This window comes from Durio zibethinus, chromosome 3, assembly GCF_047325235.1.
Source record: "Durio zibethinus cultivar Kanyao isolate XHJ-2024 chromosome 3, ASM4732523v1, whole genome shotgun sequence".
In the NCBI taxonomy this organism is placed as follows: domain Eukaryota; kingdom Viridiplantae; phylum Streptophyta; class Magnoliopsida; order Malvales; family Malvaceae; genus Durio; species Durio zibethinus.
Window position 1 is genome coordinate 2,512,235 of NC_143164.1, and position 12,860 is coordinate 2,525,094.

The window sequence follows — 12,860 nt, forward strand, 5'->3', positions numbered from 1 at the left end:
CCATTATTTTTATCCATAAAGGATATTCCTATAATAGCTGTTTTAATGGATCATCATTTTCAAAACCCTGCTAATGCTGTAATTTGTGCAATCCAATCTAATCTAGCAGCAGGAGTAGTTTTATTTAAAGTTAAATCAAATTATTTTATTTCTGTTTTTGATGAAAACATTAAAAAATGTTTATTCCTTCGAATCAAAATAACCAATTCTAATTTTGAATCTACTTCGCATGATCTTACAATCAACTGGTCAGCGGTTTATGAATTTACAAATACTACCAATACTTCTATCAAATCAATAGATTCTAATATTTTTGAAATTTTTGAACCAAATAATTTTGATTCAGAAATTAAACCAAAACTAGTAAATCTCGCAGACTTATCAATCCCAAATGGATGGTGTCTCAAAGATCTTTCAAATACTTTTGAAAAATAAAAAGTACCAAGTTCAGAATTTTTCTCATTAGGAAAAAAAATTTATCTTAAAAATCCAGATACATCAACCAGTTTTAATCAAAACTTGGTTTTACCTCCTCTAAATGCTTTTGATCATCAACAAGATGATGATAACGAGAGTATAACAAGTAATCAATCTTTTTATACTCCTTACTGAAGTTTTTTTTTCAGGTTTTCATAGTACAAACAATACAGAAGCCCTAAGATAAGCAAATTGTATGCGTCAATCAGGTAATATTAATAATGCTCAAATCTTTATTTTTGCAGGAGATAATTCATCTCAGCAAGGTACAGGTGATAACCAAACCTATTATCATTCTATCAATTCTGTGATCAACTCACACACCTATTCTTTTATAAAAACTAGAAATGAAGATATTAAAATATTTAATTATATAAATAATTATCGTATCTCTGCACAAAACGTGCCAGAAATAATTTCTTTTGCTAAAAAAGTTCGTTGTTATACTTATATAAAAAGATATTTTTATTTTTCAAACTATAAACCATATAGTTTAAATATTTTGATTGATACAAGAGCAACAATCTCTAGCTGTCGACCTGATGCTTTGCCTTCAACAAAATGGTAACTTATGAAGCATCCTATAATAATAGTAGGTATCGATGGTAAAAAAATCATTATTAATCTAAAGGCAAAAAATATTCCTGTTGCCTTAAACGATAAGAAATTTATTATACCTAAAATATTATGTTTTCTTAATATGCATGGAGACATTCTGTTAGAAAATAATTTTATACATAAATATTTATCATTTTCTGTTTTCCCTTATTATCTTACTTTTACTATTGATAAAAAATCAATAAATGTTCCTCTTTTATCCAAACATAATCATGTTTGTGATAATGGTTTTCATCCAGAAATAACACATATTTTTGAACTTAAAGCTATTAATGAAAAACATTAACTTTATAAGATTTTACAGGAAAACTTCAGTAAAGACCCATTGAAGCTTTGGAAGCGCAGTTCCAGATACTGTGAACTTATTTTTCATTCTCCAAAAGAGATTATTAGAGTAAAGCCCATGATCTATACCAAACAGGATATAGATGAATTTGAAATACAAATTTTAGAATTACTCGACAAAGGTCTGATAGAACCAACTACCAGCCAGCACTTTAATCCAGCATTTTTAGTAAGAAACTATTTTGAGATTAAATGAGGTAAACCCTGTATGGTTATTAATTATAAGAAATTAAACCAAAATCTTATTTTTGATGGCTATTTTATCCCTCATAAAGATGTTTTAATTAATTTAGCAAAAAATGCTAAATATTTTTTAAAATTTGATTGTAAATCAAGCTTTTGGCAAATCATGCTAAATAATATTTCTAAACCTTTAATTGCTTTTAGTGCACCAGCAGGTCATTACCAATAGACTGTTATGACTTTCGATCTATGCAACACCCCTTAAATTTTTCAGCATTGGATGGATAGTATTTTTAGCAAACATAAACAATTTTGCTGTGTTTATATTGATGATATTTTAGTATTTTTAAATACTTTAGATGAGTACAGGAAACATCTTAATCTTATAACTCAAGAATTTATTTTACATGGTATTATTTTGAGTCCCAAAAAGGTTGAACTCGAAAAAATAAAAATTGAATTTTTTTGTCTTAATCTATCTGCAAATGGACTAACATTGTAGGATCACATTATATCCAAGATCAAGGAGTTTTCAGAACAACTAGATAATGTCAAACAGCTACAACAGCTTTTAGGTATACTTAATTATGATAGGTAATTTTTTGAAAATCTTTCCAAAAAGGAAAGCTATATTTTGCTTAAATTACAAAAAGATAATGATTTTGTCTGGACACCTAACGATTTTGATATTATCAAACAGATCAAATCAGATTTAAACCACTATACCTAAAGTCTATCTGTCTAAATAAGGTGATTTATTTATTTTAGAGACAGATGCCAGTGATGAACATTGGGGATGTGTCTTAAAAGCTAAAAATCTACATAAAAAAGATGAATTAATTTGTGGCTACAATTTCGGTAAATTCAAACCGAACGAAATAAATTATATTATCTTTGAAAAAAAATTATTAGCCATAAAAAATGGTGTACACCGTTTTCACATCTATTTAGCCACAGAGATCTTTGTTATCAGAACAGATAACCAAGCAGTTAAAAACTTTCTCTAAAATAAAAAGTTTTCTGATAATCCCAAGTGAATTAGGTGGTAGAATTTTTTTTATTCTTATCATTTTCAGGTAGAGTTCATCAACGAAAATAAAAACCTCCTTACAGATTATCTAAATCGATCACATGGATCAAGAAAAATAAACCAGTCCATGACACAAGTGGGTGGAGAACAATCAAGAAGAAGACAGTAAAAAACCCTCTTACTCTTCCTCTTTCTCTTCTACTCCTTCTTCTCCAAGACCTCCGATCTCTACAAATCCTAACCCAAGATTTAACTTTTATACTAATCCTAACCAAGGATTATATCTTTACAAACAACCACTTTACAGACCTCATTTCATGAGGATTCAACCAAAATTCTCTCAATTCACTCAAAATCCAAACTAATGGACACCCATGAATTACTCTCAAATAGTTTCTTCAGCAAAACAACTGCTTGAAAGAACAAAAATCTCTAACCCAGAGATTAAAGATTTTTACAATCCTGGACTTGAACCACAAGTCTACAGTTTGTTAAACAATATTTGAAAATCCCATCTCTCAGAAAATAAATTTAGCTTTCAAAAAGGGATGATCAAATTAGCTGAGTTCAACCAGGCTAAATAATTTCAGAATTTTAAAAAAATAGTTTTCCAAAACCTTCTATCAACAAATCTGCTAAAACAACAAGATATTGATTTTTTTGCTTTGGAAGAAAATCAGTACAATCTTCAAGAAATAAATAATTTCTTGAATTTATGTGAATATTTTGAAAAAGAAAATTATGTTTCTTCTAAGCTAAACAAGCTTAAGAGAATTCTTCTTTTTGAAAAAGCTACAGTATTTTTAACCAAAAAATTATTCCAACAAATTAATTCTTCTATTTTACAATCAACAGAAAACCTGTTGATAGAAAAATTTTATGATTATTATACTTTTACGTATATGTATAATACTGTTTTCGGTGAATATATACCTAAACTTAAGTTTCGACTCAACTATGAAACCTTTGATGTAAAAAGTATTGAATTTGGTTTAGTTGGACAAATAACTGTACAAAACTTTTCTTTTCACTTTTTAAAAGATTTTTCAGCTTTTATAAAATATCGCTTTATTGAATGTGTAAAAAGATCAAAACACTTTTACTACATTCATTTTACCATATATAGTTTTTTGGGTACCTTTCAAAGAGAAAGATTTTACCAACCTTATCAAATATGAGAATTTGATAGAATATTTGGTGGATATTTTCTTCAGCCCCTAAATATACTTGATCCACCTATAGACCATATCGAGTTCTCAGATGATTTAAACAAAATCATCACTAAATACACCAACCCAAACAGTTATCATTTCCAAACAGGAACTGATCTTATGTAAAAAGTAAAATTCTTTCTCCATTTAGCCATCAAACCAGACTATCCAAAAATAGCTTGCTGAAAAGATGATCGACAAATTTTTGTTATCAAATTTCTTAAACCACATGAAGATCTTGATATACAAAATGCTCCAGAAGCAATTAAGCTCCTGAAAAAATTATCAAAAATGAAAGATCTAGATCATCCGACTGAATTACTATACTAATATCAAGAAGGATGGCAAATGTGGAATAAATCACATTTTAGATCTCTTCAGTCCCCCAGTCCCTTAACATACTGGATGAAGAATTTCATAACTTAAACAATGCTAAGGAAGGATAAAACTGTACATATTCTAATCCAGGATAAGCCAGAACAAACAGCCGACACTAAAAGACAAACTATATTCGACGCCAACGACTAGCAGACAAAAAACACTGTAGCAGTCACTGTAGTTGACAGATAAAACGTCACTATAGCAAAAAAAATAAGATACCTACTACAGAAGACACTGTAGCAAGTCATTGTAGCGATACTATAGATAAAAATTTTACTATACATTATAGCGATAACTGTAAAAAGTTACTATTCATACGTTAAAAAAATTTTCTATTTAAAGCCTCATTATATCTAAGCTCGAAGAAGTCAATTCATTTCTTTTTTACTTTTTTTACTCATTCTATCTCTTCACTTTCTTCTCTCTCTTGTTTTTCGTCCTCCACTTGTACATTTATAGATATATAACTTTGTAATCCTTTATACATATATATTTTTTATACTCCTTTGTAATCTTTTTTTTTTATTTACTAGTAGAAAAAATGGAATAAAAAAAGTAGTATAGTGATTTTGACTCGAGAAAGGAGCCTTTCAGTTTTTGTAAGTTTGGGTAAGATTAATTACTTTAAGAGCACTGATGGGCAAGCCCAGGCTTGCAGTGAAAGTTGGGCTGGAGATGGATTAGTTAATAAAAAAAACCTCTCCTCAGTCCTCCCTCGGTCAGGTCATTGGGGCCTGGGCCTGAGGCGCGTTGTCGGGGAATTTGAAATTCAAAAGTTTCCGTTGGGGCAACGACTTTTTTCCTTTATTATTTATTATTTTGATTTCCAAAGGAACGGACTGAACGGTTGTATAAATAAATAAATAAAACTGACGAGTGTTTTGAGAGAACAGAAGAAGAAAGAAGAAAAGAGAACGAGGGGTTGGGTTTTGAGTTGAGAGAATCAAAGAAATGGAGAAGCAAAGGCAGATAGTGGGATCGTCAGCAATGGAGGCATTTGAGAAGCTGGAGAAGGTGGGAGAGGGAACATACGGAAAGGTGTACAGAGCAAGAGAGAGAGAGACTGGAAAGATCGTAGCCCTAAAGAAGACTCGTCTCCACGAGGACGATGAAGGCGTTCCTCCCACCACTCTCCGCGAGGTCTCCATCTTGCGCATGCTCTCTCGGGATCCCCATGTTGTCAGGTCTTTCTTTAACTCCCACCACGTGTTCTTGTTGTAATGCTAATTCAATTTTTAATTAGATCTAATATTCATATTCAGATTGATGGATGTGAAGCAAGGGCAGAACAAAGAAGGAAAGACGGTTCTCTACTTGGTTTTTGAGTACATGGACACTGATCTCAAGAAATTCATCCGCTCTTTTCGCCAATCTGGAGACCACATTCCTGTTAACACCGTCAAGGTCTCTTTTCCTTAATTCTTTCTTACCATTACTTGGTATTTTGAGTAACTAAACATTCAGTTTGTTCTTTATTCATTCATGAGCAACATCTATGTTCAACGACAGAGCTTGATGTATCAACTTTGCAAAGGCGTTGCCTTCTGCCACGGCCATGGAGTTTTACACAGGTTCCCTTCCCCTTTTCTCTTTTCTTTTTAGACCACTGAAACCCATTTCATTTGATGTTCAATAACTAGTACTTCTTTCTTTTCCCTTCCATTAACTCAGGGACCTTAAGCCTCACAATCTCCTCATGGATAGAAAGACCATGACGCTTAAAATAGCTGATCTTGGCCTAGCCCGAGCTTATACACTTCCCATTAAGAAGTACACTCACGAGGTTACTCACACTCACATACATACTCTTATTTTACCGCTACTATTTCCTGCAATCGTCTATCTCCTACCTCTTTCACTAATTTTATTTAATTAGCAAATCTTTTTCAGATACTGACCCTGTGGTATAGAGCACCTGAAGTCCTTTTGGGGGCTACTCATTATTCAACTGCTGTGGATATGTGGTCTGTCGCCTGTATATTTGGTACTACTACTACTACTACTACTACTACTACTACTACTACTACTACTACTATATATGCACATACGTTCTGCCATATCTAGTTTTTTCTCTCTTCTTTAATCATATTCGTACTACTTGATCTGCTAAACAACGTCTTTATTCTTTTCTCTTTGTTTTTTTCTAGCTGAGCTGGTCACCAAACAAGCCCTGTTTCCCGGAGATTCTGAACTGCAACAGCTTCTTCATATTTTCAGGTCCATTAGGCCTCTGTTTCTACATCCCCCCTCCCCCACTTTGATCAAATACTTTCTAGTTTCTAATATCATCCATGCAGGTTATTGGGTACTCCAAATGAACAAGTGTGGCCGGGAGTCAGCTCACTACCAAACTGGCATGAGTACCCCCAATGGAACCCTCAGAGTCTGTCATCAGCTGTTTCTAACTTGGATAGTGATGGGCTACATCTCTTATCAGTAACTCTGGCTTTTCTATCGCCTTATCTAATTACACGATTTGAAACCATCCTCCTATTCACAATAGCTGATAGTTGAAATGTTATGTTGGTGCAGCATATGTTGCAGTATGATCCCTCAAAGCGAATTTCAGCCAAAAAAGCTATGGAACATCCTTACTTTGCCGATTTGAACAAGGCCTATCTTTGAACAGCTAACAGGAGTTCCGTAATAGAAACCTATCCGCTTCTCTCAAGCATACTAGTAGCAGTAGTATCTAGTGAATTCTTTGTTTCCCGAAGTTTACTTCTATTGATGTCTAATGAAACATTTTACTAGCACAACTTTTAACTGTGGATTTTTTTTTTTTTTTGGTATACTCGTTCAACCGGTAGTGTTAATATGAAGATAGGCCTAATCCATCCCATCTAGCACGCTGTAACCTATTACATATTAACTTGAATTATCAATTTTATTATTTTTTTGAAAAGCGAAACATTAATTATCCAGAGTTGGAATCTGTTATTTTATCAAAAAAAAAAAAGAAGAAGCAGCAGCAGCAGCATTTACAGCATCCTTTGCGGGTTTTTTCCCTGCAAAGCAACTATAAATTCTCCTGGAAGTGTTGTGGCAGAATTCAAGCCACTAACCACATGAATAATGTTGTCCATAAGGTAAGCGAAATTGAGGCCAAGGCGTAAGTCCAGAACATGATTACAGAACATTCACTCTCACCTGCTCTAAATAATTGAGTAATTGTACCTGGCAAGAATTAAAAAAAAATAATAATCATTATTTAGAACCAGAGAAAATTTTGCGTCTAACCTAACCTGGAACGAAGAAGAAATACACTGGAAACTATGAGTCTTTTCTCTCATTGTTATGAATTTGATCACAGGTGCAAATACACTGGAACTATGAGTCTTTTCTCTAATTCCCTCGTCATTGAGTCCGGCTAGTAAGAGATCCTTTTTCATGTGAACGAGCCAATAATCTGGCAAATTATGAAGCACAAGGACATTTTGTGTTTAAAATATATAGATGCATCTAGGATACCTATGTTCATTGCAGGTGGAACGGCAAACTGAAGAAGAAGAACAAATTGATATAGTGCATCAGCGTGTACAAAACCAAATCGAGCAGCCCCTTTAACAATGACAACACCAATGAGAGGCAGAGCAATATAACGAGCAACAACGATGCCAAATATGATAGAATTGTGAATTCCTGACCCTCTTAGTCCTGCAAAGCCATCCGTTGCCAGTCACCATCATGAAAGTATATTCAACAGAGGTAGCTTAACCAAGAAAAGCATTCCAAAAAAAAGAAAAAAAAGAAGAATCAACCTATATCAGCTAGTACCTTTGAGAAGATTACCTCCCACAATCAGGGTGATAGTTGGGATGGCTCCATCTCTGCATTCGGAAACATAAACTAATAAGCTAAATGGCATGGAAAAGGAAAAAAAAATGTTCAAAGATCTACCACGAGTAAAAAGATGAGCAAAAGTTTGAGAGAGGTGATACAGTATAAATATGGTTTGATTAATTCTTGTGAAGAAGAACAGAGAGTCGGGTAGATAATAGCCCCAAGATCTAAACATATGGAAATGGTTAATCATAATAATCAGAAAGGAGATGCAAAATGTCACCATTTATACAGTCAGAATTGATTGAAGATGACTGATTTGCAGAGGTTGCTGCACAATGCCACCTTGTACTAATGACCTTTCCTTTTAATAAATTAAAATGAAAACTACAGTGCCATCAAATTAACCGAGGATTGAAAGTTGAAACCAAGCATGTAGACATCAGGTAGAGGAGTCGGTCTACGACATCAAAGTGATTGAACCTAACCAGTCAACTTAAGGACCCATGTACATCACCATGTATCTGTTTGGTCCAAGTCTATTTCTATGCTGTCAAATGTATTTTACTTGTAAACATCCTCTTTTAAGGAACCATGTTGTTTGATGGGTTATCCATTAGTGATGAAGCTGTGTGGCTAGAAGACAGCCCACATTCCATTAACCAATTTTTAGAACTGCATGTACTTTGATTCCAATAAAATTGTATTTCTCATATACAGAAAATAAAAGAAATGTTGTTTGACGAGTCTTCCAAGTGCAAATGGCTGGAATCCTGGTTATTTTGTAAACAAAACAGTGATATGAAGCCATACCCCACTAAAGAAACAGAGTCCTGAATCGCACGAAGAGGAGCACCGTCACCTATCATTGATTTTCGGATCTGAGGGACGAGTCCAATGACAAATCCAACAATCTATACAAGAGAAGAGTGCACAGGTCAGTCAATGAGACAAACGAGTAAAGAGGACAACAAGACAGCATGAATCTTACATTACAATTTGGAACCTCAATTCATACTTAAAATTTGCCACAACTTAATTTTTCCATTAAACGCAGTTCATCCATATGTTATGAATGTATTTCCATTCAGAACCTGTATTGATCTCCATAATGAAAAGTAGATCTTGTGCTTCATGGCCGTGTAAAAGCATCCTCCCTTTAAAGATACCTAATCCCTCCAGCAGGACCAGTCCAGATGACTGGGAAGTGTATTGCTTTCTTCCATTGGTCTTCGCTTTTTAGATTCTTTATGAAAGATCCATTACATGGATATCCATCTAAATCTAACTAATCTTAGCTAAATTCAGCACCAAAATATGAAAAACACAATATGGCTGGGAGAACAACATTCTCCTTTGGTTCCAGTAAGTGAAAGTGGTAAATGAAGAACATAAAAAGAAGATCATACCACTCCAGTTGTTGAAGGGGCAAAAAGTGATGCCAAATTAATCTTCGAAATCAGCAAACTTAGTTGTTGCTTTATTTTACTTGAAAATATTGCCTGCCACGAGATTCCAAAAACTCAAATATTAAAAATCATATCTCAATCAGTGTTTCGATTAAAATGCTTTAACATGTAAACTTGATTTCAATTTCAAAGAGCACTGAAAAACTATGTAGACTACTAACTACGGTGGTTATGAAATGTAATTGACTTAAATACTCTGCTACAAAACTATCAGTAATACAGGACGACAGCTCAGCTAATTTTACTCTCTTGATGATTTTTTTCTCCTTGTGAGGATGCCAAGATAATTAAAAAAGACAGCCAGTCTATTTGCTTGTAACAATATAGCTAAATAGGATAAAAGCTCAAAATAGCATCCTAATATAAAGTACCCCATCCTTTCAGTTAAATTTAACAAAAAAAAAAGGCTAGGTGTCCTTGCTTTTACAAGAGGAATCTGTCCTGCTATTACCATGTAAACCAGGCTGCGTAGACATTCATAAAAACATGAAATATTCTTAGAAAAGCTGTGAACATGTCCGATACAGAGGATGTAAGAGGCCATGGAACTAATAAAGCCAAAAGATAATAGGTAGTTTTACAAAGTGAACAACCTCAGCTTTCCCCTTAGAACTTGTGCGAGGCAGCACATATCCCTTCTCGTTCTCTTCAGATATCAAGAGATCCTTGGAAGAAAGTAGTGGCTCAGTGCAACTCCCCTGCTCTGATGTGGATGCTTCTCTAGAATACTTGCCGGTAGAGGAATCGTTTGCAAAGGATTCGTTGATGCTCCCGATTGAATATATTCGGACGATATTGAAGACATAAGACCACAAATAAATGGCTCCAAGCTAAAGTGTCAAAACAAGCAATTTCCAAACATTATCAAGTCCCTATAGTCATATAAATATATACGTGTACTTCTTGCAGGGAACTAAAAAATTTGAAAGTTTTTTCCTTGATGGGATTACACCCACACATTCTTTTCTCTCAAACCCAGTAGACTTAAAAAGGAACCTACCGCCATTGAAAGTGAAACATAACCCATTCCGTATGAATGACACGCATCAGGAGATCCAAATGGGCTTCCTTTTTCTTTGCAAACAGCTGGGATTATAATAAGGAGCATGTTCCCCATATTCCCTGTTCACATAATGTCAAAAGTAAATTAGAAATATCATAAGAACGAATATCAGGAATAATAAATTTCAATCAAACAAGAACTATGGATGTGACCAATTCGTCTATGTTGTATGGAGTAATGGATTTACAGACTGCAGAAAGAAACTTTTACAAAAGCCTTTTCGCTAGAGATTTCTAGAGGAAAATTCCTATTTATTCGTTTGCATTTGCACTGAAAATGTTCAAATAGTTCAAACTAAGTTTGTTGTAGCTGAGCTAATGCCAATGACTCCACTTGTTATCAGACCAACCCTCTGAATGTCTAGGTTGAAAAGGCTTTACTATTGTATTGGAGAAAGTTTATTTAAGTTGAGCAAGGCAATTTACTTCACCTTGCATCATAGACTAACCCAAAGTCGTTCACAAGAGAGCCAACAAGGAGTTGAATTCAGTCACGATCCTTGAGAGAAGCAAGGATCGCCTTAATTGTGATGAATTGTTATTATCATTCATATTTGATGTTCAATTAGTAGTATGATTTTCATATATCAATGATGCCAGTCTCATTGATGTTCAATTTCAATATTTCATTTAAATGAATGCATTTCGAAATGGATTTAATCGATCAGAAAATTAAGGAAGAGTAATTATTTACTATTGGCATCTAAATTTATATATAATTGTGTATACCTGCGGCACAACAACCTAAAATGAGCCCTCGCAAATGCAACGGAGGTCTTGTAAATTGGATGACTATCCATCCAAGTAAGGAACCAATAACAAATGTGAGCAGGACATTGAATGGCATGAACCACCTAGAAATATGTTGGACCAAAAAAAATAAATAAATAAATTGAGAACATTGAAAGAGCTGCATGCAGTTGTAACTTTGCATCACTGTTAAATGAACAGAAAGAGTGGGTAGAAAAGTTTCACTCACAGCTTGACCATGCTTTCATACGTAATTGTTTCAGCAAGGTTGCTGGCTACAAGAGCTGGATTAAATACGTAAAACACTACCTGTTCTCAAAAGATAATATTGTCCTCAGTGACTGATCAAGTGTGCGTGTGCGTGTATATTTGTATATATAAGTGCACAATTTGGGAAATGTACTTTCCTAATTAATCCTAGGATACTTTTTCACATGAACAATGAATAAGCTTGTTGGCCAATATGTGTGTGTGTATATATATATATATATATATATATATATAAAGTTATATATATATATATATATATAAAGTTACCCGTTGGTAAGCCTTAGTTAACTACATATATAGTTATGCATGTAACAAGGTAACAACTGCTAATATTTAAGGGGAAGAAGATCTAAATGAAGTGTGTGCAAGAGAGTCAGGCAGCCAGGAGCAGGATTAAGCACTTACATTGTTCATATGCTTCCTAGTCTCTTCCCCCAAGATATTGACGTGATCTAGAGCAAGATATAAGCCAAGTGCCGTTATCATTAGCACTTTCAACACCGGTATTGAAGCAGCAACAAAAAGATCCAGCAGCGCCATCACAATATTAATGTTTGTTTATTCTATAACCTGGAAATTAAGAAATTAACTGATCTATAGGCTCCTGTTTAAATATACTTACATACAAAATATACAAGTGAAATAAGCCGGTGAATTGATTGGATCCATGTCCTACAACCGATAAATGAAATAGAACAATTGATTTCTTAATTAATTAAGGTGCAAATGCGCCTTTGTTCTCTAATCGAGATAGCTAGATATATATGGGTTTGAGTAATAGATAGAGGTGATCATTTGTTGGTAGGATGGGCAAGGAAGATTAAGACCAACGCAAGCATGCAGAAATTAATCAGAAATTAATTAAGTTACCTTTCAGTTCCAGTCTCCTCTTGTTGAATCAAATCAAATCAAACCAAACAGAAGAAAAATGTCGTTAGATAGCTAATATATAATTATTCTCCCCCAAATGTAGTTTGATAATGTATGCGTTATGAATTCATGATGATCAGCAGCAAGGCGAAAACAAAAAAGGAATCTGTTTCTGTGGTGCAATTGGTTTCCCTAAGAAGTAGTGAGTAGTGTCATGCAAATTAAATCCCCACGTGCCTGTTGCTGGCATGCATTCCATCGCTCAAAGGTAAATTAGATATACACACGACACTGACATGATGAGCTTAAATTAAATTAAGACCCACTTTGCTAAATTTATTTAAGAAATTGAATTGTTTGTAGAGCACGGCAGTACGAGGAGAGGGGATAGGTATGGGAAGAAGGGATTTC

At 33.9% G+C, this 12,860-nt stretch overlaps 2 protein-coding genes across 3 annotated transcripts; one reads left to right on the forward strand and one right to left on the reverse strand.

Annotated features, from left to right (window-relative positions):
• The first annotated feature begins 5,081 nt into the window (after window positions 1-5,081).
• LOC111316108 (cell division control protein 2 homolog D-like) lies at window positions 5,082-7,004 on the forward strand. Its single transcript, XM_022918401.2, has 8 exons — window positions 5,082-5,429; window positions 5,508-5,649; window positions 5,755-5,816; window positions 5,917-6,028; window positions 6,136-6,229; window positions 6,393-6,462; window positions 6,543-6,681; window positions 6,778-7,004. Exons 1-8 carry the CDS (start codon window positions 5,197-5,199, stop codon window positions 6,868-6,870), a joined length of 945 nt encoding a protein of 314 aa, XP_022774136.2. The 5' UTR covers window positions 5,082-5,196; the 3' UTR covers window positions 6,871-7,004.
• Window positions 7,005-7,150: 146 nt separating this feature from the next.
• On the reverse strand, window positions 7,151-12,824 carry LOC111313069 (protein PIN-LIKES 3-like). 2 transcript variants are annotated; one of them, XM_022914796.2, is made up of 11 exons: window positions 12,450-12,824; window positions 11,985-12,149; window positions 11,539-11,618; window positions 11,289-11,413; window positions 10,498-10,619; window positions 10,091-10,327; window positions 9,438-9,530; window positions 8,842-8,942; window positions 8,023-8,075; window positions 7,717-7,902; window positions 7,151-7,422 (listed from the first exon to the last, which is right to left on the reverse strand). In XM_022914796.2, the coding sequence occupies exons 2-11, from the start codon at window positions 12,117-12,119 to the stop codon at window positions 7,298-7,300; spliced, it is 1,257 nt and encodes a 418-aa protein (XP_022770531.1). In that variant the 5' UTR covers window positions 12,120-12,149; window positions 12,450-12,824; the 3' UTR covers window positions 7,151-7,297. The 2 variants fall into 2 exon arrangements, with proteins under 2 accessions (XP_022770531.1, XP_089614120.1); XM_089757994.1 differs by lacking the exon at window positions 11,985-12,149.
• Between the last annotated feature and the right edge of the window lie 36 nt (window positions 12,825-12,860).